General features: G+C 48.1%; 1 protein-coding gene across 1 annotated transcript in view; it reads left to right on the top strand.

Moving 5' to 3' along the window:
* LOC133353368 (collagen alpha-1(XXI) chain-like) overlaps positions 1-22852 on the top strand; it is a 134681-nt gene extending 111829 nt beyond the window's left edge. Inside the window, exons 23-32 of the mRNA XM_061569560.1 lie at positions 5532-5585; positions 8584-8655; positions 13034-13069; positions 13802-13846; positions 14833-14865; positions 16283-16429; positions 16787-16841; positions 17834-18022; positions 18764-18841; positions 19145-22852. Of these exons, the coding sequence (XP_061425544.1) occupies positions 5532-5585; positions 8584-8655; positions 13034-13069; positions 13802-13846; positions 14833-14865; positions 16283-16429; positions 16787-16841; positions 17834-18022; positions 18764-18841; positions 19145-19332 (897 nt within the window). The 3' untranslated portion in view covers positions 19333-22852. The remainder of the gene's footprint in view (positions 1-5531; positions 5586-8583; positions 8656-13033; positions 13070-13801; positions 13847-14832; positions 14866-16282; positions 16430-16786; positions 16842-17833; positions 18023-18763; positions 18842-19144) is intronic.
* Positions 22853-26405: the final 3553 nt, after the last annotated feature.

Below are 26405 nucleotides of genomic sequence, written 5' to 3'. Positions count from 1 at the left end.
CGAGAAAGCTCATCGGCATCGGCAACTCTCGCAGAAGCAGATGTTGCAGAACTACTTCTAAGGCCCCTCCAAGTGACCTGGCCCACACAGCAGGGAGCAGCACTTCTCCACCCACCCTGCCACAGAGGTGAAATCGTAGCCGAATAAACTCGGGGTACCACTTTATTTTTGTGTGTGCAATCATTGGTGAATGGCCGGTTGCGCTTGAGGACCAGCAGCTAAAATATGCAGGCTTGGATTCGCTCGGCGGTGCCAGCCCAGCGGCCCTGACCTCTGAGCCACTCTCGACATCACCACATGCCGACCGGTTATCGCGTTGACCCCGGAGAGATGAGACGCGCTTGCGTTGTGGCCCGTGACCCACGTCTGTGGTGCATCGATTCACCCGCATCGGAGATTCAACGAGCCGTTGTGATTCGCGGTCACGATTCGCTTGAAGACACGCGCTTTTTAGTCTTGTTTTACATCGTGGTGAATGTAGCGGCCTCTGGTGGCTGGAGAGGTCACATGAACCAATTACATATACCGTTTCATATTAAGTACAAAATTTCCGACCTTTTCCAATCTACTGCTGCTCTGGTCATGGGTGCTGCTTGGCCATACTTCACCAATCCGGTCCCTACGGGTTGATGAAGGGTGTAGCCCAGACGCCCATTCGGGTTTATCACTCACCGCTCACGGGATGCCGTGGCCAGGAATCGAACCCGCACCTTTGACCGGCGTGGTGAATTATGGTCACAGCACCTCGGTGACCAACACTGCATTGGGGAATGTCTTCATCCAACGGTGGGCTGTTAAATAGGCGGGTGGGGGGAGATATTGGTTCTAGATTTGAAGCTTTCGTGACTGCAAGGATTCATATTCTTAGGTTTTTTCGGTAAGATCACGTAGGTAAAAAATTAAAATTAATAAAAGTAAAATAAAAATAAAATAAAAATCACGACGTTTCGGAGGCAACACAAGCTTCCGTCTTCAGGTGGAACCGTCACAGCACAATAGCTGTATCAAGTGTATCAGGTGATACAGCTATCGTGCTGTGATGGTTCCACCTGAAGACGGAAGCTTGTGTTGCCTCCGAAACGTCATGATTTTTATTTTTTGTTTTATTTTTATTTTACCTACGTGACTTTACCGAAAAAACCTAAGAATATGAGATGTTGGTTATCGTCCAATCAGCACGGTTGGCTACGCACGGTGCGAAAGAAGTTCCACACGCGCGCGTGCACGCGCCGCCTTTGTTAAACGTGTGCTGGATGTTTACCTCGCGCCGGAAGAAGGTGGCAGCGAATTTTGGAAATGACATTACTGGGTGTTTTATCGTTAAAGCGATCTTCGCGAAATAGGAAACGGGTGCATCGCCTGCGTGCCAAATAATAACCACTGGGCGTCATCTCAAAACTTCCCCGGTGGGGGCGGGGGGGGGCGGGGGGGGCGAACCTCTCATCCTTTGAGATAAACGCTTCGCTGTGCAGAATTCGGGGGGGGGGGGTGCGGGTAAGGGAGCGCCTGAGTCCAACGTGCGGCAAGCCCAGAGACTGTGAGCCCCCCCCCCGCCCCCCCCCCCGGGGATCTCACGGAGAATCCCACGGCCGACTGTATTCAATAACGGGTAACGCGGATTGCATGGGGACGACTCATCAATCACTCAACAGCCCTTGCATTGGAAGCACGCGACGTGGGCGCCGGAATCTGGAAGGGGGCTGGGGGAGAGGGGGGGGCAGGCTGGGGGGGAGAGGGGGGGGCAGGCTGGGGGGGAGAGGGGGGCAGGCTGGGGGGGGGCTTTCCCTCCATTGGTCGACGTTCGTGAAAAGTCTCCCTTTTTTGACACGCGCAACGACCGTCGTCACCATCACTCCCATTGTCACGAGAATGTGGAATTTCCTCCACTGACCGACTTGCTGACTGATCTCGCAAGCGGGCCTTCGGCACGGTTAAGCGCTGCCCCATTACCCATTCGAGCGGTGAGGCTCGTTGAACGGGATAACATCGGCGTGCTGCGGTGGTGGTGGCGGCAGAGATGGCGGCGGTGACGGCGGTGGTGGTGGTGGTGACGATGGTGGTGGTGGCGGTGGTGGTGGCGGTGGTGGTGGTGGTGGCAGTGGTGGTGGCGGTGGTGGTGACGGTGGTGGTGGCGGTGGTGGTGACGATGGTGGTGGTGACGGTGGTGGTGGCGGTGGTGGTGACGATGGTGGTGGTGGTGGTGGCGGCGGAGAAGGCAGCGGTGATGGCGGTGGTGGTGGTGGCGGTGGCGGTGAAGCAGGAGCATGCCAGTAAAACACGCGTGGGCCGGACTCACCCCTCGTCGCTACTTCCCCGTTGCAAGGCGCTGGGTTTGATGGAGCGCGGGTTTGATGGGGGCCCTGACGCCGATGTGCGTTTGGATGTGGTTTTTGGCAAACGAAATGAGACATCCGCGGATTTCTTCTCTGAGTTTCAAAGGCCGTGGTGCAGACTTGGCATTACGAACAGATGTCGCCCCGCTTCCCGCGAGCGAGGCCACCGCCGCCACCACCACCCCCACGGTTCTTGCGGCGTCCACGCGGAGGGGGGGTGCCCAAAACGTCGCGCGGCTGGCGGGGGTTCGATTCGCCGCTCCGCTCCGCTCGGCTCGCGCCGTCGCCGCATGGCGATTTCCACATTTGAGTATTCAACAAAGAGAAAACTCGGGGCACACGGAATTCGAGACGCGTACATTTCTCTGGGCCGCTCCAATGTCGCGTCGTCGCATCTGGTCCGCACGTGCCTCTTGGTGGCCCCGTGTCAAAATGTCACAGGTTCGTGGGATTCCGAGCGGTGCCCGCGATCGCTGTGCGTGTGGATCAGGTGTGTGCAGACCCCAAGGGGTGTCCATCGCAAAGTGGAAATGTCTTAATTTCACTTGCGATCAACACAGTTTTCCGTTGAAGTCCTCCAGCCTAACTGGTTGTACTTTCCCTGTAATTAAACGAATCGTTTTAACGACGCTGCTGCCACCGCTACATTGACAGCGGTGCACAAGCACAATTTTGCAGATGAAATCAGCTCGTTCGTCAGGCACACCGTGCGGCCTTAAAAGCAAAAAAAAGTATACAGTAGGCAACGTTTCGGGCAATGGTCCTTCTTCATAGCACGCGAAAATACATTCTCATAGGCAATTACTAATGTGCACAATCGCGTATCATCACTAGCCGTGGTCAATCTACTGTTGGATGACAGCCTGCCCAAATGGTGGGGGGGGGGGGGGGTGTTCCTACATCATAGTCTGGTAGGTATCTTAACCAAGCCACACTGAGCAGCGCGGTTAAGTGTTGGTCACACAAATCCCTCCCCACCTCACGGAGAACGTTCAGGAGGCCTCCATCCAGCAGCGGAGTGATCATGGTCCGTTGATAATGACTCGCGAGCAATTATTTGTAACGATGCCTCGGACGGCTCAGAAACGAACGTCTGCCGTCGGATTCAACACCACCACCTGCCGTGGTCAATCCACTGCTGGATGAAGGCCGTGGAAAAGTGTGCTGACCGTTGCGCCATGGAGGTCACCCCCCTCTCCCCCCCCCCCCCCCCCGCGTGAGGACCATGAACCATCACGTGACTTCGGCCATCCTCGCAGCAGCAGTGGCTGAGCCAAAGACGGTCGCCGCGGCCGTCTGGAACACTCTGCCTTCCGATGTTAGGAAGCCACTGCTGCGATGCACTTTTAAATCATCTTAGACTGAAAACTTGTTTTTTTTTTTTCTTTAGAACCGACCCGCAGTTCAACGTGCATACTTACAAAGTGGTGTGAAAAAAAATGTCGGTGGTTTTTAGCCGACAATTTTTTCCCCTACAAATTACCGCTCGCGCAGCATGGCCTTGACGCACGCAGCGCCGAGGATAATTCACCATGCGGGCAACATCTGATGCTAAAGTGTGGCCAATTGGACAATGATTGCTTGGTTTTAAATTTGCCAAATTTGAAAATTATCCCGTAATGACTAATTTGAAAGTCATTTCTTCTCCTCCCCCGCCTTCACCCCCCGTGACGGTGGGCTGTCGCCGCGAGTGAGCCTTGAGCGCTCGACTGGATCAATCCGGCAGAAATGTGTTTCGAATGAGCGAGGAAGTGAAATGCTTGCCTTTGGGGTGGTAAAGAAGGCACATCGATGCCTTGTAGTGCACCTATCCTTCGCCAGGGCTGTTGGCTAAGGGTGACGCGGAATTTAAACATTAAACATTAAACATGTGCACGGCGATAGCATGCGCTGGCTGGCCATCGAACAAAGATGGTCACCGCATCACGCGCTTTCAGGTGTGCTTCTGCGGCCGTCTGGAACGCTCTTCCTTTTCGATATTAGGAAGCCACTGGAGTTATGCACTTTTAAATAATCTAGATTGACGAACTCATTTTGTTAGAACTGCTTCTTGTGCTTAGTATATTGCCCTTCGCCCGCACCTCTGGTTAGCACGGTTGGCTACGTAGAGTGCGAAAAAAGTTCAACATACATTAATGTAGGGAGGTTTTTGGATTGTTACCATCATGCCATGTAGGCATCATAATATATTTTTGATTAAAATAGAATAATTGCTTTCATGGTGTTAACATACATCTCTTTGTTGTCAATCCACTGCTGGATGAAAGCCTCACCATGCCGTGTAGGTTGTGGGGGTTTATTTGACCATACTTCACCACGCCGGTTCAGTACGAGTTGGTAAAACGGGGGAGCGTAGGCGTGGGAGCAAAGTGCACCTCAGTCGGTGGAAAATATTTTCCGGCGCTCAGCCCCGGATGAAATTAAGCCCAGTAAACAACCCCCCCCCCCCCTCCTCCTCACCATCGCTGGCGAGATGTCAACTACATCGACCTGGCTACAAAAGATATCTCATTGAAGTGGCTTATCACGTGGAAATGTATTGCAGACAAATACTCTAAACGCACGTTGATTCTAAATGTGGAGGGGAAAAACCGGAGGACCAGGAGAAAGATCCACGCGATCACGGGGAGAACACGCCAGCGCGAAATATACAGCAGGCGTCAGGGTCGGGATCGAACCAATGACCTCCTCTATACCAGGCGAGGTAGTCAACATCTCCCCACTGCGGCACCAAAATAAAAAAAAAATAGAATATAATTTCTTTTTAAATAGGCATCGCCCACTGGGGAGTCGATGGAATTGTACAGCGGGAGCACATTCACCGCTTGGCGCAGAGGTTCGCGGTTCGATTCCGGCTGGCCGCCCTGGTTATCGCTGCGGGTATATAGACCGGGAAAAAAAGTTCTATCTGCTTCACGGTGGATATTAAGAACTCGAGATCAGTGGGTCCATCGTGAGCTTCAGTCGTGGTCCAAATTTATCAACTTTGTTACTCAATTGGGATTTGACATAATAGTAAGAACATCGCTCCCTACTGGCAAACTAAAATACATCGGTCGGTGAAGCATAGCGCCTTCGTGATAGCCCTGCGCTGTCGGGATAGCTAGAAGACCAACCGCACCGACTCATTATTATCATCGTTATTTGTATGACTTTGGACATCACTGCCTGACACCTGTCTTTTCTCACGTCCGGCAGGGAGAGAAAGGAGAGGTGGGATCGCCCGGTTCATCAGGCTTGCCGGGAAGCGTGGTGAGTTCTTTCTCCGTTACTCGTGCCGCCCGGTGTTAACCAGCCCGCCCCGCGGTTGTTTTGCGGGGTGCGGCGGCGTTCCCCGCCTGTTGCAGCGGTGCACAGTCCCACGCGAGATCGGCTAACCCTGCCGGTTAGTACCCCGCGTGAACTGGAGGAAGAAAACAAACGTGCTGTGCACCGTACGCTTCGTGGGGGGGAGGGGGGGACGTTGACGATTCCCTGCGACGTCGTTCGCAGGAGTGGGGCCTCTCGTTTGCCAGCGCCGCGGGTCAAAATTACCGGCAAAACGTTGAAAAATGGACCTCCAAATTACTCGGTGGAAATATATATAGAGAGCGGTGGTTCTCAAACTTCTATTTTTTTGGCTACTGTGATCCCCCTCGTTGAATTTTGTTTCCACCCAGTAACCCTCCCTTGCGTGACCCGACATTGTTCTGAGAAATAAATGTACGAATAACGAGCGTGAACAATTGTCCATTTTGTGTGGTGTCCTAACTAGCGCGTAACTGCAAGCGAAGGAAAACACAAAATCAACGGACGCTCTTCACGCGTGACCTACTTTGTTCGAGCTGGCTGGTTACTCTTGGAAACCGCGTTGTTGACATTCAATGAGTTTAGAAAGGTCTTGAATGTCGTTATAGGTTACCATATGGATTAAAATGTTATCCTAGTTAATTTTATATTGGCAGATTCATCCGTGATTATTCACCCTTGACCCTCACGTACGATATGATTTCACGCGTTTATTAATCGCCTAACGTACCCCCCTTGGACAATGCCACGTACCCCCAGGGGTCTGCGTATCCCCCGATTGAGAACCACTGCGCTAGAGCATGTCATCGCCTCCTGATGAGGAGCCTTGAGACTCAGAGATGCGCTCCTGATGAAGCAAGCGGAAAATGTTCCCTGGTTGCCGTTGGTCCGAATGAGCTCTTGGTTCGCTCTAGAGAGCGATCATTACTCAATTAAATTCCGCGAGTGAACATTTCTGATCGATGGACGAATTAATTTACTCCTTACGTTGCCTTTTAAAGCAAGGGACAACTCACAAAATGTAATCGTTCTTACCTGGTCACCATACACCTTGGCTGTGTGTGAAAGTTCCTTTAAATAATTACATTCTCAAAAAAAAAACGCTGTTTAACGAGCACACACATCTTGCAGAGACAGCCGCTTGCATTTAACATCTGGTGTTTCGCCAGCTTCGATTCAAACAAGCCCGATTCTGCTGACGAGACACTGTGTCGAAACCGGTCCACAGTTGTATGTCCCAGTCTGCTGTGAGTTTCGTACCGATTCGGCACTGGTGACGGTCTCGCTCCCAGAAGGCCGTGGGGGCCGATGGGTTGTACAAAGAATACTTAAATGTTTTTGCTCACGTGGGGAGACGGATACGTTCTTGCTGACGTGTTGTCCGCCTAATCTGTTTGGTTGTGTATCCAGCCAGATCCGTTGAACAAGTCGTCTGTTGAGATTGGATAGTTCGAGAATCATTACACTGGTCAACAAAAAATAAAACATGTATTTCTGGCCTGGACCTTTGCAGCTGTTTTAGACTAATTTCAGGGTGCTGATTCCAAATCTGATCTCAGATTTGCTCTATCACATCTCATTTTATGCTATCGGCATACCCCATTTTCATTGATTTTACCCAAAATTAACTCTGTCACTTATAATTGCAAGTTGTTGCGAGTCAGTGACTGCTTTAGTGTTAAAATATGGTGCTGTATTTTTAGGATAGTGTGTTTATAATATCATTTTATGTAGATATCCACATTTATTTATATTTTTCTTCTGCAGTTTTTATTGAAAATGCAATATTTGATATCTAAAAAACCTGATGTGATAGACAAAAACTGATGGCAGATTTGGAATCAGCGCCCCAAATTTACCTTGGAATACCTAGGAATACCTTATGCCAGAAAAAGTGTGTTGACCAGTGTTATCGACCGCGTTTCCATTCGAATGAATGGCAGTTCAGTTAAAACAACTGCAATCCATATCACGTGCCGGCTAAGAGGGAGGTTCACGTGGCAGCTGAGAGGGTACTATGGTGACGAGATGTTAACTACCTCGCCTGGTATACAGGAGGCCATGGGTTCGATCCCGACCCTGTCCCCTGCTGCTGTATATTTGGATTTTGCGTGTCTCGCTCCCACGTGGTCACGTGGCTTTTTCTCCGGATCCTCCGGTTTTTCCCTCCACATTTAGAATCAACGTCATGCATTTTGGGTATTTGGCTACCATACATTTCCACGTGATAAGCCACTTCGTTGAGCTGCAGTCTGAAAAAGAACTGCATAGCTCATTGGGCCTTATCTGGTAAAAATAAAAATAAAGTTTAGTTTAGTTAATCTAGTTGGGTTCCGCTCTCGTTTGGCAGAACGTGGCCGAAAACGACAGCCGTCTTAACTGGCGATGTCCCCGTGCGTGCGGTGGGTTTTTCTCAGGGCTCTTGAGTTTCCTTCCCCGTGCCAAAGTCCTCGGCGGAATAAACCCAGCTGCTGGCAACGCACGCGGACGCCCACTCTCTAATTCCACGCAACGCGTCCCTGCGCTTGCCTTTACTCAGCCGGCGGCTCTCAGGCTTTTATCGGTTTGGCGGTTGCCCCCCCCCCCCCCCCCCAAGTTAAGAAACACGGGTCCCCTGTCACCACCACCACCACCAACTCTTGGCCGCAATCGTCGCAAGAGATTTCCCCCTTACTTAAATGAGCCCGGAGAAGTCAGCGGTGGCAATTCCACGATCCCATGACGTACGTATGTTGAACTTCTCTCGCACCGTACGCAACCGATCATGCTAATCAGAGGTGCGGGGGGAAGGGCAACAAACGAGCACGCAACAGGCTGTTCTAAAGAAATGTGGCGAGTGTCTCAGTGCGTTGCGTCTCCAAGGCATGACACGAACAGACGTGACCCCCCAGCACCCTCCAGCACACCCCACCACCCCACCCCACCCCTACAGACGTTCACAATCTCTCCGTTGTGCCGGCAGGGCAAGCAAGGGGACGCGGGCTTCCCCGGCCTGCCCGGCTCGCCGGGACTGCCAGGAAGTCCGGGCGTGAAGGTACGTTTGTCCGTGGCTATCATCCGGCTGGGTCGGTGGCTCGGTCCAGCGGTCGCGTGTCGTTCTCGACTCGTTGTCGAGTCTTCGCGGTTGGAATTTAATTTGCCGGGCCGCTCTGGTTATTACGAAACTGAACTAAAACTATTTTTTTTTATTTTAGCAGGTAAGGACCCACTGACCTGGCCACAAATGATCGCTCACCTAAGTCGCTTATCATCACGTGGACATTTATAGCAGTAGCAAAATCCTCTAAAACGCACGTTGATTCTAAATGTGGAGGACGTGGAGAAAAATGCACGCGAACACGGGGAGAGAGAGGGAGAGACACGCAAACTCCAAATATACAGCAGCAGGCGTCAAGGTCGGGAGTGAACCCATGAGCTCCTGCATACCAGGCGAGGGAGATAACATCTCGCCACCACATCATTGCGGTGTGCGTGTGTGTGTGCGCGTACTGACGGTACGAATTCGCAGTGTACACGATGCCCTAGCGTCACAACGTATTAGGCACAGCGGTGACGTTGCTAGGGGAGCATACGTATCGACGGCGGTGGACGCATCTCACCCGTAACCCCTTTGGCACTTGACCAAGAGCTGAGAATTAGTTGCGAGGAAAAAGAGAGAAAAAGATCCCGGAAAATAACTCGAATGGGATTTCACATCGCCGTCTTTACTCCCCCACTGGGAGACGCCCCCCCCCCCACAGCCCGCCACATGGAGGCCAGGCACTGAGTCACGGCGTACCGCGCAAGGGCAGCTGCCACCGGGGGTGCCCTTCCAATTGTTTGAGATGTGATGTGAGTTGCTTGCCGCGTGTAAAATGCACCGAAGGCCCCCCCCCCCCCACCCCCCCCCCCCCACCGGCTCGGAGGATGCTCTGTAGGGAAAATAAAAAAGTTACTTAAAAAATAAGTAAAAAACAAACCTCTATCGTTACTTTCATTGTTACTCTTGCGCGCATCACACTCGCCACAAATCGCGCTAACGTGGCGCCATCAATCTCGTTGTTCGTCTGGCGGCGCTTTGTGCGTGGGATTGTCAGCTCTTGGGTCAAGTGCCATGGTAGCGAGATGTTAACTAGCTCGCCTGGTATATAGGATGGTCGTAGGTTCGATCCCGACCCTGACCCCTGCTGTGTATTTGGAGTTTGCATGTCCTCTCTCCCCGTCGTCGTGTGGATTTTTGCTTCGGGTCCTTCAGTTTTTCCCACCACATTTAGAATCAACATCGTGCGTTCAGAGTATTTGGCTGCAATGCATTTCCACGTGCTGATAAGCCACTTCGTTGCGCTATCGTTGGTGGCCAGGTCGCTTCTGAAAAAAGAGCTATACAGCTCAGTGGGCCTTACCTGGTCAAATCAAAAATAGTTTTGGAAGTGGCAGAGGTACGGTGAGACGCGTTCACCGCTCACTGGTCCGCTGTTCCCAGTACATTAATCTATTTATAAACGCGCAAAGGTTTTTTTCATTTGCGTACTGTAAATGGAATTTCAAAAAAACCTTTAAGCCCACTCCTTCAGAACGTGCTCTTGCCAACAACATCTGGCAACTCGGCAGCATTGTTTAACAAGCCTGACTTTGCTGATGAGAACCAGAGGGACGAAATGGTTGAGAGCTTGCTTGCTCGCTCGCTCGCGGAAGCAAATGCGGCTGGATAATCGTGGTCTGGAAAGCCAAGAGGTCAAGGGACCTCTAACGTCTTAGTTATTTCTGGAGAGACGCAGAATGGGGGCGCTGCTTCAACTTGGGAGTGGAGCGGTGACGATGTTAGATCGTGACAAGTCTAAAGCCGCCAGTGAAGAGCTTTGTAGGTCAGATTCGGACCGATACGTTGGCGCGTGTTGATCATATTTTTGTGTGTGTGTGACAAATCCCGTTGGGTGGTGGAGGGGTCAATGACGAGATTTTGGCGTAAAAAACTACTGCCACGTGGCCTCAACCTTAAAACGAATGTGGATCGGTGGTGCAGCGGTTTGCACGTTGCACCGTGAAGCCGGCTAGCTGAATGAATACCTCCACATCAAATTATTATTAGATATTTTATTTACACATCCCAACAGTCGCGTGGCCTTCTGGGAGTGTATCATTTGAGCAGAATAGGTTCAACAAAAGCAAAACTCTGCACCGGTTTTCACGTGCAGTGTCTCGTCAGCAGAGTGATGCTCGCTAAAAATAGATGTTTAAAGGCAAGAACCCTTCCTGTTCGGCATGGGTTACGGTTCTATGCAAAATTATATAATACATGACACAAAATAATAATAAAATCTTGATTTGAAGCTTTCGTGACTGCAGGAATCCATACTCTTTGGTTCTTTCGGTAAAGTCACGTAGGTATAAAATATTAAATAAATCACGACGTTTCGGGCGCAACACAAACGTCGGTCATCAGGTGGGAAAGCATGATACAATCTTAGTAACAAAATAAATAAGGATACAATACACTTTCACAGATCTGTCCCTCCACGTAAAAAACATTAAAGTAATGTTTTACTCATTCCATCAGTCACACGGCCTTCCGAGAGCAAGTGATATCTGATGTGGTCTCGCCCCCTAAGACAAAGATCCCCCGTATAGGCTTAACAGACTGTTGGGGCAAGTGCTGTTAGCGAGCACCTATGAAGGCGAGCATGGCACAGAAGAGGGCGGGTGGCCAGCACCACGCCCGGCCGCCTTTACTCCCAATTGGAAATGTTTACACACCACACCAAGTACTCATTTGAGGATGAGTCGACCTAAGGGAGGCCCAGGACTGGTTTAGATAATCGTCACTGGTACTAACCTCTACACCACCCTACCATCTCCCCACCCCCACTTCACTATACAGTACTGACCAGCGTGGAGAAGTATGGTCAATCAAAGGACCGCACGTATATTTCTCTATTCACTTCATAGTCACATTACTGGCTGTTTTTATCGTTCGTAAAAATCTTCGTTTTTTTTATTTTCCCATTTTTATTAGCTCATGTTTTAAAGTGGTTCCTTTCAAAGGATCTGGAAGATGAACAAGGGATTTTTTTTTATTTTTGCTCAATGTATATGAACCCTTCTGCGGCTTTCCCTGTGGTTTCCCCCGCAACTTTCACGGACGCGGGTCTTTGACTGGTGCACTTAGGGGCCATCCATTTAGTGCGTACTCATGGAGGGGGGGGGGGGGGGTTAACTCAAATGCGTACGCTTGCGTATGGGTGGTCTACTAACAATGTACCTACGCGTAGGAAACGGGGGGGGGGGTGAAGCCTCGATAATAATTGGTCTACGTTGGCCTTCAAATGCGCCACAGTTCAGTTTCTTCAGCTGTCAGACAAGTACAACCGGAAGAAGTTGGACTGTGGGAGAGGTATCACTTGCATGCCACCGTGCCCCTGACTGCAGCTATCACGCAGCTCAGCAACATAAGTGGTCAAGGTACGCAACTTAAGTCTTTAATGCAGCCGGCGGTGGAATTTCCGTTTGCCTAAACACGTTAATGTTATTCATCCTTGATCGTTTCTGCGTGGATTAAATATCGGCCGTTCTATAGGATTCGCGGGGAGGGGGGGCGGTGCGTCAAGCGTACGTACGCAGGTGGGGGGGGGGGGTGTAGAAAGACCGCGTGCGTACAGGGAGGGTTAGGGGGGGTCACGTTTTGACAGATTTTTGCGTAACCTACTCAATGGATGTCCCCTTATCCACCAATGCGATGCAATGCCTCCCTCTAGTGCCTAGGCCAGGGGTTGGTAACATTTCAAAGAGGGTTGAGACATTTTTGTTATTAGTATTATAATTAATGGTGTCTGTTTATTGTGTTCTTTGGAATATTTGACGCTTAACATCTTCGGATCTACGAAGCCGAACGAGCTGAAATTGTCCGCACAGACTCGCCCGCCTTGCGTGACAATTCAAGACTTTGTTTAAAAAACAAAAACGGTCCAGGTGCCACCTAACGTTGTCCTATTCGTGTTTTTAACTAAATGTTCGTCATTAAAAATCGTGTTTTTAACTAAATGTTCATCATTAATAATCGTGTTTTTAACTAAAATGTTCATCATTAATCATCGTGTTTTTAACAAAAATGTTCATCATTATTGATCGTGTTTGTAACTAAAATGTTCATCATTAATAATCGTGTTTTTAACTAAAATGTTGGTCATTAATAATCGTGTTTTTAACTAAATGTTCATCATTAATAATCGTGTTTTAAACTAAAATGTTCATCATTAAAAATCGTGTTTTTAACTAAAATGTTCATCATTAATAATCGTGTTTTAACTAAAATGTTCATCATTAATAATCTTGTTTTTAACTAAATGTTCATTAATAATCGTGTTTTTAACTAAATGTTCATCATTGATAATCGTTAACCGCTTTGCTGTTGTTGGGTTTTTTTTTTTTGTCGACAGGGAGACAATGGACAGAACGGCCGTACGGGTGCACAGGTCAGTGCTCGCGATGACCCAAGAAGCACGCTATACTTCTTCTCTTACGGTCGAGCGTTTCAATTGCGCCACATTTGATCGCAGGCACTTTTTGCGGCCGATGACACGGAACAGTGGGGCGCACGCAGAAACTACTAAACTCTTAAAACCATTAAACTATTCAACTATTTTCTATTTTACCAGGTAAGGCCCACTGAACTATGCGGTTCTTTTTCAGACTACAGCTCAACGAAGCGGCTTATCACGTGGAAATGTATGGCAGCCAAATACCCTAGATGCGTGACGTTGGTTCTAAATGTGGAGGGAAAAACCGTAGGACCCGGAGAAAAAGCCACGTGACCACGGCGGGAGCGAGACACGCAAAATCCAAATATACAGCAGCAGGCGACAGGGTCAGGATCGAACCCATGACCTGTACACCAGGCGAGGTAGTTAACATCTCGTCACCATAGCACTCTCTCAGCTGCCACGTGAAACTCCCTCTCAGCCGGCACGTGATATGGATTGCAGTTGTTTTAACGGAACTGCAACCTGTCTATCACAAATGGTAGCTCATAAAAGTGGCTTATCGTGCGAGACGGGAGTTGAACAGGAGCCCGGAGTTGTGAAGGACGCATGCCTGGGGGACGGGGGGGGGCGGAGGGAATTCCAGACCTGGGACTTCATTTTCTCGTCCGGACGATTTCTCGTGACACACACGCGGCCTCTGCGGCGTTTTTTGTGCCTTTGCAGGGAGATCCCGGGATCGAGGGTCCGCAGGGGATTCAGGGACCCAAGGTGCGTCGCGTGTGTGTCTTCGTCTTGTGTCCGTGACGTGCGTTGGTACTGGCCACCCATCCTCCCTCGTGTGCCGTGCCCGGTCTTCATCGGCGCTCGCGAATAGCACTCGCTCAAACAGTCTGTTAAGGCGACACGGGGGGGTCTCTGTCCATGACGTGTGTGTCGCTGTAAATGTACCGGTTGTGACCAGGCCATTCATGACACTGACGATTTAACAACAGATTCGTTGATTTAATTGTTTATTTTTTATTGTTCACGGTTTGTGCATTGAGTAACGCGGAAGATTTCGATTTAAAGCTTTCGTGACTGCAGGGATTCATCTTCTTGGTTCTTTCGGTAAAGTCACGTAGAAGGGAAGTAATAAAATAATAAAAATAAAACATAATAAAATAATTATATTTTATTATGTTTTATTTTTATTATTTTAAAATAATTTTATTTTATTATGTTTTATTTTTATTATTTTATTACTTCGTGACTTTACCGAAAGAACCAAGAAGATAACGTGGAAGAATCAATTACTTACAATTTATGCTCATCATATCGACATTTAATGCTAGTTTGTGCATTCGGCTGCGATCTGAAACCATTATAGAGGTGTTTTGGGTTGGATCGCTCCAGAATTCTGGCGCTCGCCTGATGATGCTGGTTGTGATTATCAGCGAAACATCGCGACACTCGAATTGTAAAGGTTGTGGGTTTACTCTCCAACACACAAGCGGCGTGCTGAACTAGTAACTGATTGACACGTTTTGTTTACGTGATAAACCCTTAATATTTGGCTGGGTCGCGTGGTGGCGGGTTTAACAACGCATTTATGTTCACGTAAATCGAATCCAAAAGAACCTTGATTATGGATATTGGTCGCGAAAGCCTACTTACGTGCTAAACTGCTATCTGAATGTGTGTGTGTGTGGGAGAGAGAACGGTTGTGTGTAATGTGCTGATGTTCTGTGTGGCCGATCCCCTTTCTGAACCTGCAGGGGGACCCCGGGAAAAATGGAATCAAAGGAGAGGTAGGGATGATGATGATGATGTCGGTGGTGGTTGAGTCTGAGGTAGGCCTCGGCCAGGTAAGGTAAAAGTTAAAAGGTAAAAACAACGAGCCTACCTTTACCCTACCTTTTACCTTACCCCAATACAATCACTCTACCCTACCTTGTACCCTTCAGCAGGTAAGGTAAAAGGTAATAGGTAAAAAGCAACGAGCCAATCCTTTTACCCGGTAAAAAGGGTAAATTACCTTACCTTGCCGAGGCCTAGTCTGAGGTCTGCTTGTATTGAACTATTGTCGGGGGACATTCAGTGAAACGTAGAAAATACATTAATTTATTAGCAAACACCCATCTCTAAAGTGTCGCGATTAACCAGGGGTGGAGTTGCTAGAATGTCTGTATGCTCTTCGTGTTTTAGTTTGTTGTCTTTCCCCCGCACCTCCGATTAGCGCGGTCGGCTACGTACGGTGCGAAAGAAGCTCAACGTACGTACAACGGCTCCGTCCCCAATGGGTCTATAACCCCACTGCACGCTGCGACTGCACGACGCAGTGCGCACCACACCATCACCTCGTGCCAGTGCGACTGATTCCCATGCGCTGCTACGGAGAAAAGGCACTCTTATTCTTGATTCTTTCGGTAAAGTCACGTAGATAGAAAATGAAAATAGACCGCTTGTGTTGCGATCGAAACGTTGTGGTTTTTTGATTTTATTTTAAATTTATCAAATAAAAAAAATTCTATCTACGTGACTTTACCGAAAGAACCAAGAATATGAATTCCTGCAGCCACGAAAGTCAGAAAAGGCACCGCTACTTCTAAAGGAGAAAAAAAAACTCCGACGGAGCCGGCCACTGCGCCCGCACGCCCGAGAACCGCCTCCCCCGCAAAGATCCTCTTCTCCCGGCTCTCAAGTGGGCAGCAAGTGGACGAGGGGCAGGACAAATGGGAAGCAACGGTTCAATGACACCCTCGATTCATCGCCGAGTGAGCGTCGACAACTTCGGCCCTTCGAACACCGGGATGAGCAGCAGCAGCCTGCCGACCCGCCTAAGGGGGTTGGGCGATGCCGTAGTCCACCGGGCCACGGGGGGAGGCCCACGTCGAGACCCCGATGACGTCTTGACGCCAAAGTGGATTGCCGCCAAGAAGGAGAAAGCACTAAAGGAAGCCGACCCCGGGGCACTGCGGATGGAGGAGGGAAAAAACGGAGGACCAGGGGAGGGGAATTTTCAGGCAACCATTGGGGAGAGAGAGAGACACGCAAACTCGATAGATACAGCAGGCATCAGGGTCGGGGTTGAACCCACAACCTTCTGTATACCAGGCCAATCCATGCATTGTCACTGCCTACAGCTGCTGCTCACGCTGACGCCACTTTGCTTTTTGCTCTTGTTGTTGTTGTTGTCGTTGTCTTTACCGCACGCGGTGCGACCAGCGAGGGAGTCACGGAGTGCCCGGGGAGCGTGGCTTGGACGGGCGCAGGGGCGAGATGGGGCCACAGGGGCCCACGGGGCCGAAGGGCCCACGGGGCCTCGACGGGGAGAGGGGGGTGCAAGGGCTTCCAGGGGCCCAGGGAAAGCCGGTACGGATCGCTCGCCATCGCTCGTTGACGTCGTCGTTGTTTTTCTCATTGTCCGACCTTCTTCTCGGCTCCGTTCTAACCGTGCTGTGGCCTTTGTCATCGTCTCGTCGAGGCCAACGTCTTATTTGTAGCGTCTCGTGCGGCCCGCTGAAAAGGTGGTAATGCAGAACTACTTCCGAGACGCATTGAAGTGACCTTTTCATGCGCACACTCTTCTATTATCCCACGTGCACTGTGCTTATCTATATATATGTACGTATATAAAACAATGCTCACGCGTGGCACCTACGCGTGCTCGTTTTTGGAACTCCGCATGGGTCGCTCACCGGTTGCTTGTGCACTCGCCCTTCATCGCAGGGCACCCCGGTGTCGGATGAGCACATCCGCAAGGTGTGCTACGACATGCTGAGAAGTAAGTTCCCCGCGGCGGCTTGCTGCGCTTCACGTGGGTCTGAGTAAACCTCCGGCCGCCCGGATCACCCTCGCAAACGAGACTCTATCCTTGGCCTCTCACCCTGTTAAAGCTGAACGGACTTGAACGTGAAGCGGCAGAGTGTCCGCAGTCGTGTCCCGTTACCATCGCTGAAGTCGCACGTACGATGCGGTTTCCAGGCTGCCGCCGCGCGTCGATCGTCGTGGTGTCCGACGTTTCGTTCCACGTGCTGGGGGCTCTTTCACGGGCGTAAATGTCGGACGTCGTGTCGATCGATCGCGGAAACCTACGCTGCAGCGTACACAGACATTTTTTTACAAAGAAATAATAATAATAAAAAAACATAATATTCTGCCCTTTGTCAATCCACTGCTACATGACGATCTGTTCACGCCAAACATTAACTTAAGGTGAACAAAACACTGTAAATTCAGTGTACGCGTCCGTGCATTCATGCGAGTGTCTCTATGTACAAATGTGTGCGACAGTAAAATTTACCTCCCCCCCCCCACCCCCACCTAAAAAACACTTCAAACATTTACAAATCCAATTTGTTCTTCACATTTCACCAATCTTTTGACGCCGCGCGTGCCGTCAGCCACGAAGCTTTTTTTTACTTCTCATGGACTTGAATTGAGAAGCACCCGTACTTAGTTCGATGTTTGAGTTGTAACTCAAGCTGCTGACTTCAGGGGACAGCGAGTGTCAATCCCACCCATGCCCTCGGAGACATAGAGACCCGGTGGCTCGCACAGAGACCCATAGACTCACACAGAGACCCATAAACTCACACGGAGGAGACCCACAGATTCGCAACACGTTCCACCGTTTGTTGCGGCGCGCCCCGCATTCACATTTGGCTGATCATTTTATTTTCAATTTCATGGAGGGAATCGGTCGTCGATTGCATTGCGCTGAACAAACCGGGCGGACCTCTGACCGTTCGTACCCCCTCCACCCCCCTTGTCCAGCCCAGCTCCCGGCGATGGTGCACAGCTCCCGGCCGGCGTGCGAGCCGTGCGTGTCGCGGGACGGCGTCCCCGGCACCCCCGGGTCGCCGGGCTCGCCCGGAGAGAGGGGCTTCCAAGGGTTCCCGGGACAGGCGGGTCGCATGGGCCTGCCCGGCATTCCTGGCCAGCCCGGCACGGAGGGCCTGAAAGGTGCGCGGCGGCGTGCTTTGTTTGTGTGCGTGTGTCGGTGTCGTATGCGCGGCATGTGCATCCGCCGGTCGTCTCAGTCAGGCGACCCATGGCACCTCGTGTCTGTCCCGTGACCTCCTGCCAGCGGGTCTTCAACATGTCACGGCGGCCTCAAAGTGCACAAGTGCCGTGTTGACGTCACCGCCACTTAGTGGGGAGCGGCGGTTGTTGTTGTACGCACTGAGCGGTCGCGCTTCATCGCAGTCATGTTAGTGGGGGAGGCTTTCATCCAGCAGTGGATAGACAAAAGGCTCTGCATGTTATACGTGTGCGCACACGTCACCGATAACCTCGCCAATAGCCGAATTATTGAGTGGTGCTGCTGCCGGCGGCAGTGGTGCACAAGCAACGTCAAGGGATATAAACCATCGCGCTTGTTCCGGTCAGTCCTCGCAGCAGCGGCTTTTGACTGGCCATCGAACAAAGATGGTGACCACATCAGCGCGCTTACAGATGGTCTTCTGCTGACCGTCTGGAACTGCTCTTCCTTCCGATATTCAGAAGCCACTGGAGCCATGCAGTTTTAACTTATTACGATTGAGAACTAATTTCTTTATAACTGTTTCTTGTGTTTAGTTTGTTGTCCTTCCACCACACCTCTGATTAGCACGGTTGGCTATGTACGGTTTGAAAGAAGTTCAACATACATACATGCATCCATGTGTGACTCGTGATGCTGTGTCTGCCCCTACCTACACGCAGGCGAAACAGGCAGCAAGGGCGAGAAGGGTGGCAGAGGGGTGGGATACTCCGGTGTAGATGGGCCACCTGGCCTCCCAGGTAAGTCCATGCGATGAAAATTAAAGTGAGTTCTTGAAACATATCCTCACTGAGGTTTCTTCAGAGCTCCACGTTCTGGAAACTTCTTTAGTTCCTCAAGTTCGGGTTCCACACCACCAATTAATTATCACTGTTGGCTGCGTGCAGGTGTGAAAGAAGGTCAACATTCCTACATACGAGCAACGCTTGGTTCAACCGCGTAAAGCCTGTGCAGTCGTGCGTGCTTACCAGGCTCAATATCTCCGCTTGTTAACCGAACACTTCCTCTGTTACCCCGTTCCTCCCCCTTGCCTTCTCACGCAGGCCCCCCAGGGCATCCAGGGGAGGGGAAGGACGGCCGTCCTGGAAAACCAGGACCCCCAGGGAAACACGGCGATCCTGGGAAACCAGGGCTGACGGGCCTGCCGGGACCCCCGGGGATCTGCGATCCCTCCTTGTGCTATTTTGCAGGAGGGGGCCGGAACCCCTTTAGCAAGGGCCCCAACTACTGAGAGGGCGTCTGTATAATAAATACAAAAATACATGAATTTAAAATTAAGACCGATGATGATAATGGGGTTAATGAGGAGGGATATAAAAAAATAATAATAATGTTTTTTTTAAACATTGCAAGTGTAGTTCTGTTGTTACGTCGCAAAATGAAAGACCCAAATTGTTCCTCTTTTCTTGTGCAGTTTCGGAGAGGTGCTCTTAGTTGTCTTCGATAAGGAGATGTGTTGCCAGAAACAAGGCCTTGTTAACGCCACACGCTCTCAAATGGGAGGATGGGAAAGTCACATTTTCACAGTCAAATATACAACAATAGTCATTCCATTTGTTTATCCAAATAAGCCTCATCCGAGTCTTAAGACTCATGTGGAAAAGTGCTGCCCCCTACTGTATTCACCAGAGGTCACTTGAAGGGATCTCGGAGGTAGCTCTGTAATATCCGCTTCCGTGGGCCGCTCGTCAACACGATGGCCTCGCACTGCTCTGTGAGAGTTCGCCACGGATGTTTCATCTCGTGACAAAAGTACAATCGAGGTACACCTGGGATTAACACACAAAAATACACCAAAGAAAACCTGACACTTTTTAAAAAATAAAATCCACCCACTCCCTGGGATCTCTCGCGTGTCCACCGTCCATCCACTTTACGTGCGCTTATGGCAGCGCTGGCATTCCTGTGAAACTGTGAGCCTGTGAAGAGTCACGTTACGGTTATTAAATATCACCTCCCTGAGGCTGATTTGGATATCAGACGGGTTTTTTTTTTTGCACACAGGGCGTCTACAAAGCTTTCTGTTTTTTTGTCCGTTTCCACTGAAGGTAGTGTCCAATGCGGTGTTGAAATTTCGACTTTGAAAATGTTACTTTTATCATCCACTGTCTGAGACAGTTTTTTTTTTAATCACTACTTTAAAGGGTTTGCCGTCTTTATTGATCCAACAGTTACAGTTGAGCCTGTGATATTTTATACTGTGGCTCCAACACAATGGCTTTTAATTGAGGGTTGTGGGTTATTTTTTTCTCTCCACGTTAATATTGTGGGATGCAAAGGAGTACAGTACTTAAAAATTCTCTCTTACATTTTTTTTTATCACGAACCACGTTATGCTCAGGAACCAAATTCACGATATTTTAGTGTCTTTAATGATAAAACATCGACGTAGTACAATGACAATAAAGCCAAAAGGTACAAATATTTTTTTTTCAAATGCAAAAAACAAAACAACACAAATGTATTTTCACGCTTGTTCAAATGTTATGTGTTTTTCATGTTGTTTTTATCGCCTATGTTTTAAATGAACAGGCATGTGGGTGTTTATCAATTTAAGTTCCGTTACCTCCTAATTGGCAATGTGTTAGTTATTTATGTATTATCTCATATACGTGATGCTAGACATTTCCTATTAGATTTAGTCTTTTATATTAGCTTTGTTGTTTTGCATTGAGGACCTATAGTGAATTGATGGGCAAATGCCGCTTCATAGGTCAGAGTGGCATAGAGTCGCATCAACAATAATATAATCAAACACTGCGACGAGTGTCTGAAATGCTCACCAGTAAAAATATACAACCCAGAGTACTTATTTGGTAAACTGAAAAACACCATCTCTGGATCAGCAATTCATTAACGGATTCTATTAGGAGGTTTTCAAACCACTTTTGAATATGGCTCAATAATTAGTTTATATTTTTTTTGTTCCCCCTACTGGAAGATCTTCCTAGTTTTAATCACCAAGATTGAATCATCATTTGTACTTTGAACGATTGTCCCGTTCACTGGGAGTTGTACTATTGTCAAACAAACCCTTGAAAGGCATTCCTTCAGAATTACAATTTGACTGCAACATTTGTAAAGCTTCCAGCAAGCTTCATCCACTGCTAGTTTTAAAGTTGCCCTCTTCATTGCTCATCTGCCGTTGAGTTTTTTTTAGATACAAGTTAAAATGTACAATCCCAATTGGTGACGGAGGAGCCAGTTAGTACCCACTTAAATCGATTGTGGCGCATGTGTTTCATGAAACATTTAGTATTTATACACACCGTCTACACGTGCATATAAACACATGTAAATAATGGAAATGTAAAAAAATATATAAATATACATACAGCAAATCAATTAAGTATCAAATACGCAGTTTATAACCGTAAATAACGGCTTTTTTCTTGGAGGTATGTCAATTAAAATTAAAAAAGCTTAAGTGGGAATGACAGTGTGGGGGTGGGGTGTGTCACAAACTAAAATATCAAAAACATCAACATGACATTGATCCGTGTGATTGGCTGAGGCCTTGTGGCTTAACCCAAAATGCATTATGGGATCAGAGTATTGGCTCCGGCAAACCTGCTTTTTTACGCTAAACAATTACAGTACTTTATTGATAACCCGGTGTTTAACATTGCACTCGATTTACATCAACATTCATTGGTGCTTCGAAAACATTGAGAAAGGCTTAGAAAAAAAAGTGTGTCTGAGGAAATGTTTTTTTTTGTTAATTATTGTATTCCTCGCATTGTTGATGATTCTGGTGCTACTGTAAATCACAAAGTGACGATGGCATAAATCGGCGATGCTTTTTGAATCCGCGGTTGGCAACCTATGGCCTTACCGGTCAGTCCACGAGGCTGTGATGAAGTGTTCCTCGGAACTGCTGCAGATATACTCAAAATTTCGTCACAAAACGACCGCATTTCATGGTGATATGTAATTGATGCTATGGCGATTCGACAAAAAAAAACATGCTGAAGGTTTACAGTGGTCCGTTGGCACAAAAATGCTTAGCAACGACTGCTCCAAATTATGCTTTTAATCAGTAATCCTCAAACGCTCAGTATACTTTAGGAATTGCTAAAGTCTCACGAATATGCTCTGCAATTTGGCATCGTAAGTGGCACTAGCAATGAATGCGCTTAGGTAAATTAATCTGCATGGATTATTTGATTAAAGTTTTGAACGCACGGGACTGTATTGTTATGCTGCGGAGAATTGTTTCCAATTTGATCGGGGTGAATCGGCTCTAAGTTGCATTTTATTAAAATTGTCTGCCTGAGTTGAATGCATTACCGTATTACGTGAAATGTGTGAACTTCTGAAGGAACTTACATGGCAGAGCTCTTGAAGACAACAAGGGCTCTTGTAACAATAAGACGGAGATTTAAACATGGATCAGTTCAGTCTTGCCGATTAATTTCCTTAATTTCCAAATTGGCCACACGCTGGTGGCATTTAAAGTTAATGTACAGAGATGTACGTATACTCTAGAAATTACTTTCAGAATAATGTTAAGGAATCAATTGATAACCGATGACCCCCAATGCTCATGTGAAATCTAAAACTCAGTCATACTTCATTTCGATTTAAAGCTTTCGTGACTGCAGGGATTCATCTTCTTGGTTCTTTCGGTAAAGTCACGTAGAAGGGAAGTAATAAAATAATAAAAATAAAACATAATAAAACAATTCTCACGACGTTTCGGCCACAACGCAAGCAGCCGTCCTCAGGTGAAAACCAGGTCCGTCGAGGCGACAGAGTCTGAATGAAAGCTCGTGTGCTGTTTCATTCAGACTCTGTCGCCTCGACGGACCTGGTTTTCACCTGAGGACGGCTGCTTGCGTTGTGGCCGAAACGTCGTGAGAATTGTTTTATTATGTTTTATTTTTATTATTTTATTACTTCCCTTCTACGTGACTTTACCGAAAGAACCAAGAAGATACTTCATTTCGTTTATGAGCACGTGTGTATTGGGGTTTTGTTTTACATAGAACCCAATTCCTTACTCACCGCGACACAGCCTTAGTGCTGTCTTGGCCAAGGACATCCTTGAGGTCTAATACCCATTATTGTGCCCGCTAATTAGTACATGACCATCGTGAAGGGGTCACAGTCCCCCGTAATTCTGAGCGTTTAACTGCGTGGAGGTTTTTTTGTGTTTCAATTTGGGAGTCTTGTGACATTAACAAGGTTACCATATTCAAATATGATTTGTCAATTTCATGGTTACATTTCCTGCATTTCTCTCCATGATCTGGGTGACCAATAAAAGTCTGTAAATTTTTTCGTGTAATTTCATATTTATGGAAATTTTAAGACATTTTCTATTATACAATTCAGTTTTTCTTGCCCAATAATGTACTGTACATTGTGGGTTAGTGCTCTGCACCATAAACCAAGTGATCTAAGTTTGAATCCATATCACGAGTTATCCATCGGTGGTGAATGTCTGAACATGGTTCAGGCCCCATCCCCCTTCACCAACCCACATTGACCAGCATGGTGAAGTATGGTCAAACAACTCTCATGACACACCGTGGGGAGGCCTTCATCCATTCGCACGGTTGGCAACGCACGGTGTGAAAAAAGTTCAACATACATATGTACGTAGTGCGCATCTTGAAATAAAGAGGTTGCAAGTTCATATCCTCGTTGCAGGTCAACATAGCTCTTTATCTCGCCATGGTCGATAAAGTCAGCAACACTGTAGGTCACCAGTGATCTGTCGACAAACTGGCGTCTGGCATAGGATCGTGAAACTTCCATCACTGGCTCAAGGAAGTTAACTTTTCAGTTCAACACGTAGGCTTTCATGACCAATTTCATCCATAATACATGTTTTTTTCGGTTAGATCGCCTAAATATATAACAGGAGGATTTCTCCACAAATCTGGCTGTTGCCTGATGAAGCTAGTTGTAATTACTGGCAAAACGTCACGGAACTCTAATTGCTGATGTTGTGGATTTACTCTTCAACACACAAGTGGTGTGCTGAACTGGTAACGAAGTGGCACGTTCTGTTTACGTGACAAACCTTACGAATTGGCTGTGTCGGGTGGTGGCGGCTTTAACGACACATTTATATTTACGTTATCAAACCCATAAAACCTCTATAATGAAAGTTAACTTGTGATGAGCACCACCCTAGGTTCGTCTGAGGTGGAAACCACTCGGATTCGTTTCACTTAAATTGCAAAAAACGGTTCCCTCTCAGTATATTTGCGGTTAACTAGTCCAGATACTGCATCGAACCTGGAGAAAATGTATGTTGAACTTCGTTTGCACCGTACGTAGCCAAACACGCTTATCGGATGTGCGGGGGAAGGACAACAAACACTAAACACTAAAAAGCAGTGTTAAAGTAACTGCTTTTAAAGCAACTGCTTTTAGGCGAGAGTGCCTGGAGGCAGCAGGTGATATAAAATTGGGCTGCCGCATGGCCAGGAGATCACACTGCAGTATTGGACTGCTGAATCTATCTGTGTGAAGCTCCTGAGTGATTACCACCTCGTGTAGATGGAGGTTTCCTTGGCTAGCCCAGTGGCCTCACGCATGTAATAGTTTTTTTAAGTTTCGATTTAAAGCTTTCGTGACTGCAGGGATTCATCTTCTTGGTTCTTTCGGTAAAGGCACGTAGACTTTACCGAAAGAACCAATAAGTTGTTTTAAAAGCATTGGACAAACATCTCAATGTAGCAGTAAAAAGAAATGTATCTTAAGACTCGATGAGACTCCCGTGTTAATTCGAGGGCATTCGCACTCTGTAGTACCACTAAGAATTAAAATCTTGGAATGACAGTTTGAAATAAAAGCCTAATCAACAGTCCCCTCAAAGAGTAGATTTCTAATGTTAAGTCCCTGTGTTAACTGTAAGGGTTGTCAACCCTCCCGGATTGGCCGAGAGTCTCTACCAGAATTGGCATCGATCTCCCGGTGACTAATGAGAGCAATTTTGATTATGGATATTTTAAGAAAGTAAATGAATTGAGTCAGACTTGGCAACCCAAGTTAACCGTTAATTTGGAAATTACTGAATACTAACACTGCAAATAACCAGACAACACGTCTCCTTGTATCTGTCCCTCCCATAACACATTCCTGCGGAGGTGAGCTGGTAGGAACGTTGGGTTCCTCGGTCAATGGCCAGGGTCATTGGCGGCGTGGTGTATTCCGCAAATATGCAAGACTGTGAGGGCGTGCACAAGCCGGCGTGAGTAGGTTAAACGTTGAGTTTTATAAGGGCACCACGGGGTGACCAGCCCCTCCCCACCCAGCCCCACCCAGCCCAACCCTCCCCACCCAGCCCCTCCCCACCCAGCCCCTCCCCTTTCCACCCAGCCCCACCCCTCCCATTTTTGGATGCACGACGGACGGACGCAATAATCCCCCTGTGGGCTGGTGGAACCAGGTGGTTCCTACCAGTATAACGATCTACAAATTCCATCAGCCAGCCACACTGCTTTCTGGGTGTCCATAATTTTTGTACCATTGGTTCAAGACAAGAAAAACTGTGGGCCGGTTTCAAAATTCAGTGTCTCATCAGCAGTCAGCCTTGCTTGAACCAATGCTGTATAGCCATATCTAACAGAGAGGTCCCTTGGCTATAGACATCTGGCAGTTCACATCTGGTGATGAGACGCTGAATATCGAAACCAGTCCAGGGTTTTGCTTGCGCTGAACAAATGCTGCTGAAATTCTGCACTCCTAGAAGCCTGTGTGACTAATGGGATGTAGTTATTTTTTTAAACCGTGTATTTATATTTTTTATGTGGAGGGACAGATACGGGAATCAGGCATATTTCTTGATAATGTTTTTGTCACATTTTTTATGTTTTGTCATGCCAATGTCAGGCTTGTGTTGCCTCCGAAACGTCGTGATTTTTATTTTATATTTATTTCCTTTTATTAATTTAAAATTTTCACCTACGTGACTTTACCGAAAAAAACCTAAGAATATGAATCCTTGCAGTCACGAAAGCTTCAAATCTAGAACAATGTCAGGCCCTCTGCGTTGGGAGGTTAAACCTCTGTTCTGGCATGAGCCCCCCCCCCCACCTCGTAACCGGATCCGGAATAGGCTCCAAATCCATTCACGAAGAAATTAGTCCGCCGTCGTAACAATCGATGCGCGACTTAACGTTATATATTTTTTTAGTTTGATCGTGCTGTACTCGCCACGAAAACAATTAATCGTCGAACCCCAACCCCTACCCCTCTTCTTTTTCATTTGGAAGCAAGTCGCGAGCCGGGTTCGACTGCAACGCCGCGCGCGCTATTTTACCTCGGCGCGGAGTGATACACGTTTTA

This window comes from Lethenteron reissneri, chromosome 43 (assembly GCF_015708825.2).
Source record: "Lethenteron reissneri isolate LAM-NWPU_2019-01 chromosome 43, ASM1570882v1, whole genome shotgun sequence".
NCBI lineage: Eukaryota > Metazoa > Chordata > Hyperoartia > Petromyzontiformes > Petromyzontidae > Lethenteron > Lethenteron reissneri.
Note: the sequence above shows the minus strand (reverse complement) of the source record. Positions and strands in the feature narration are given on the sequence as shown.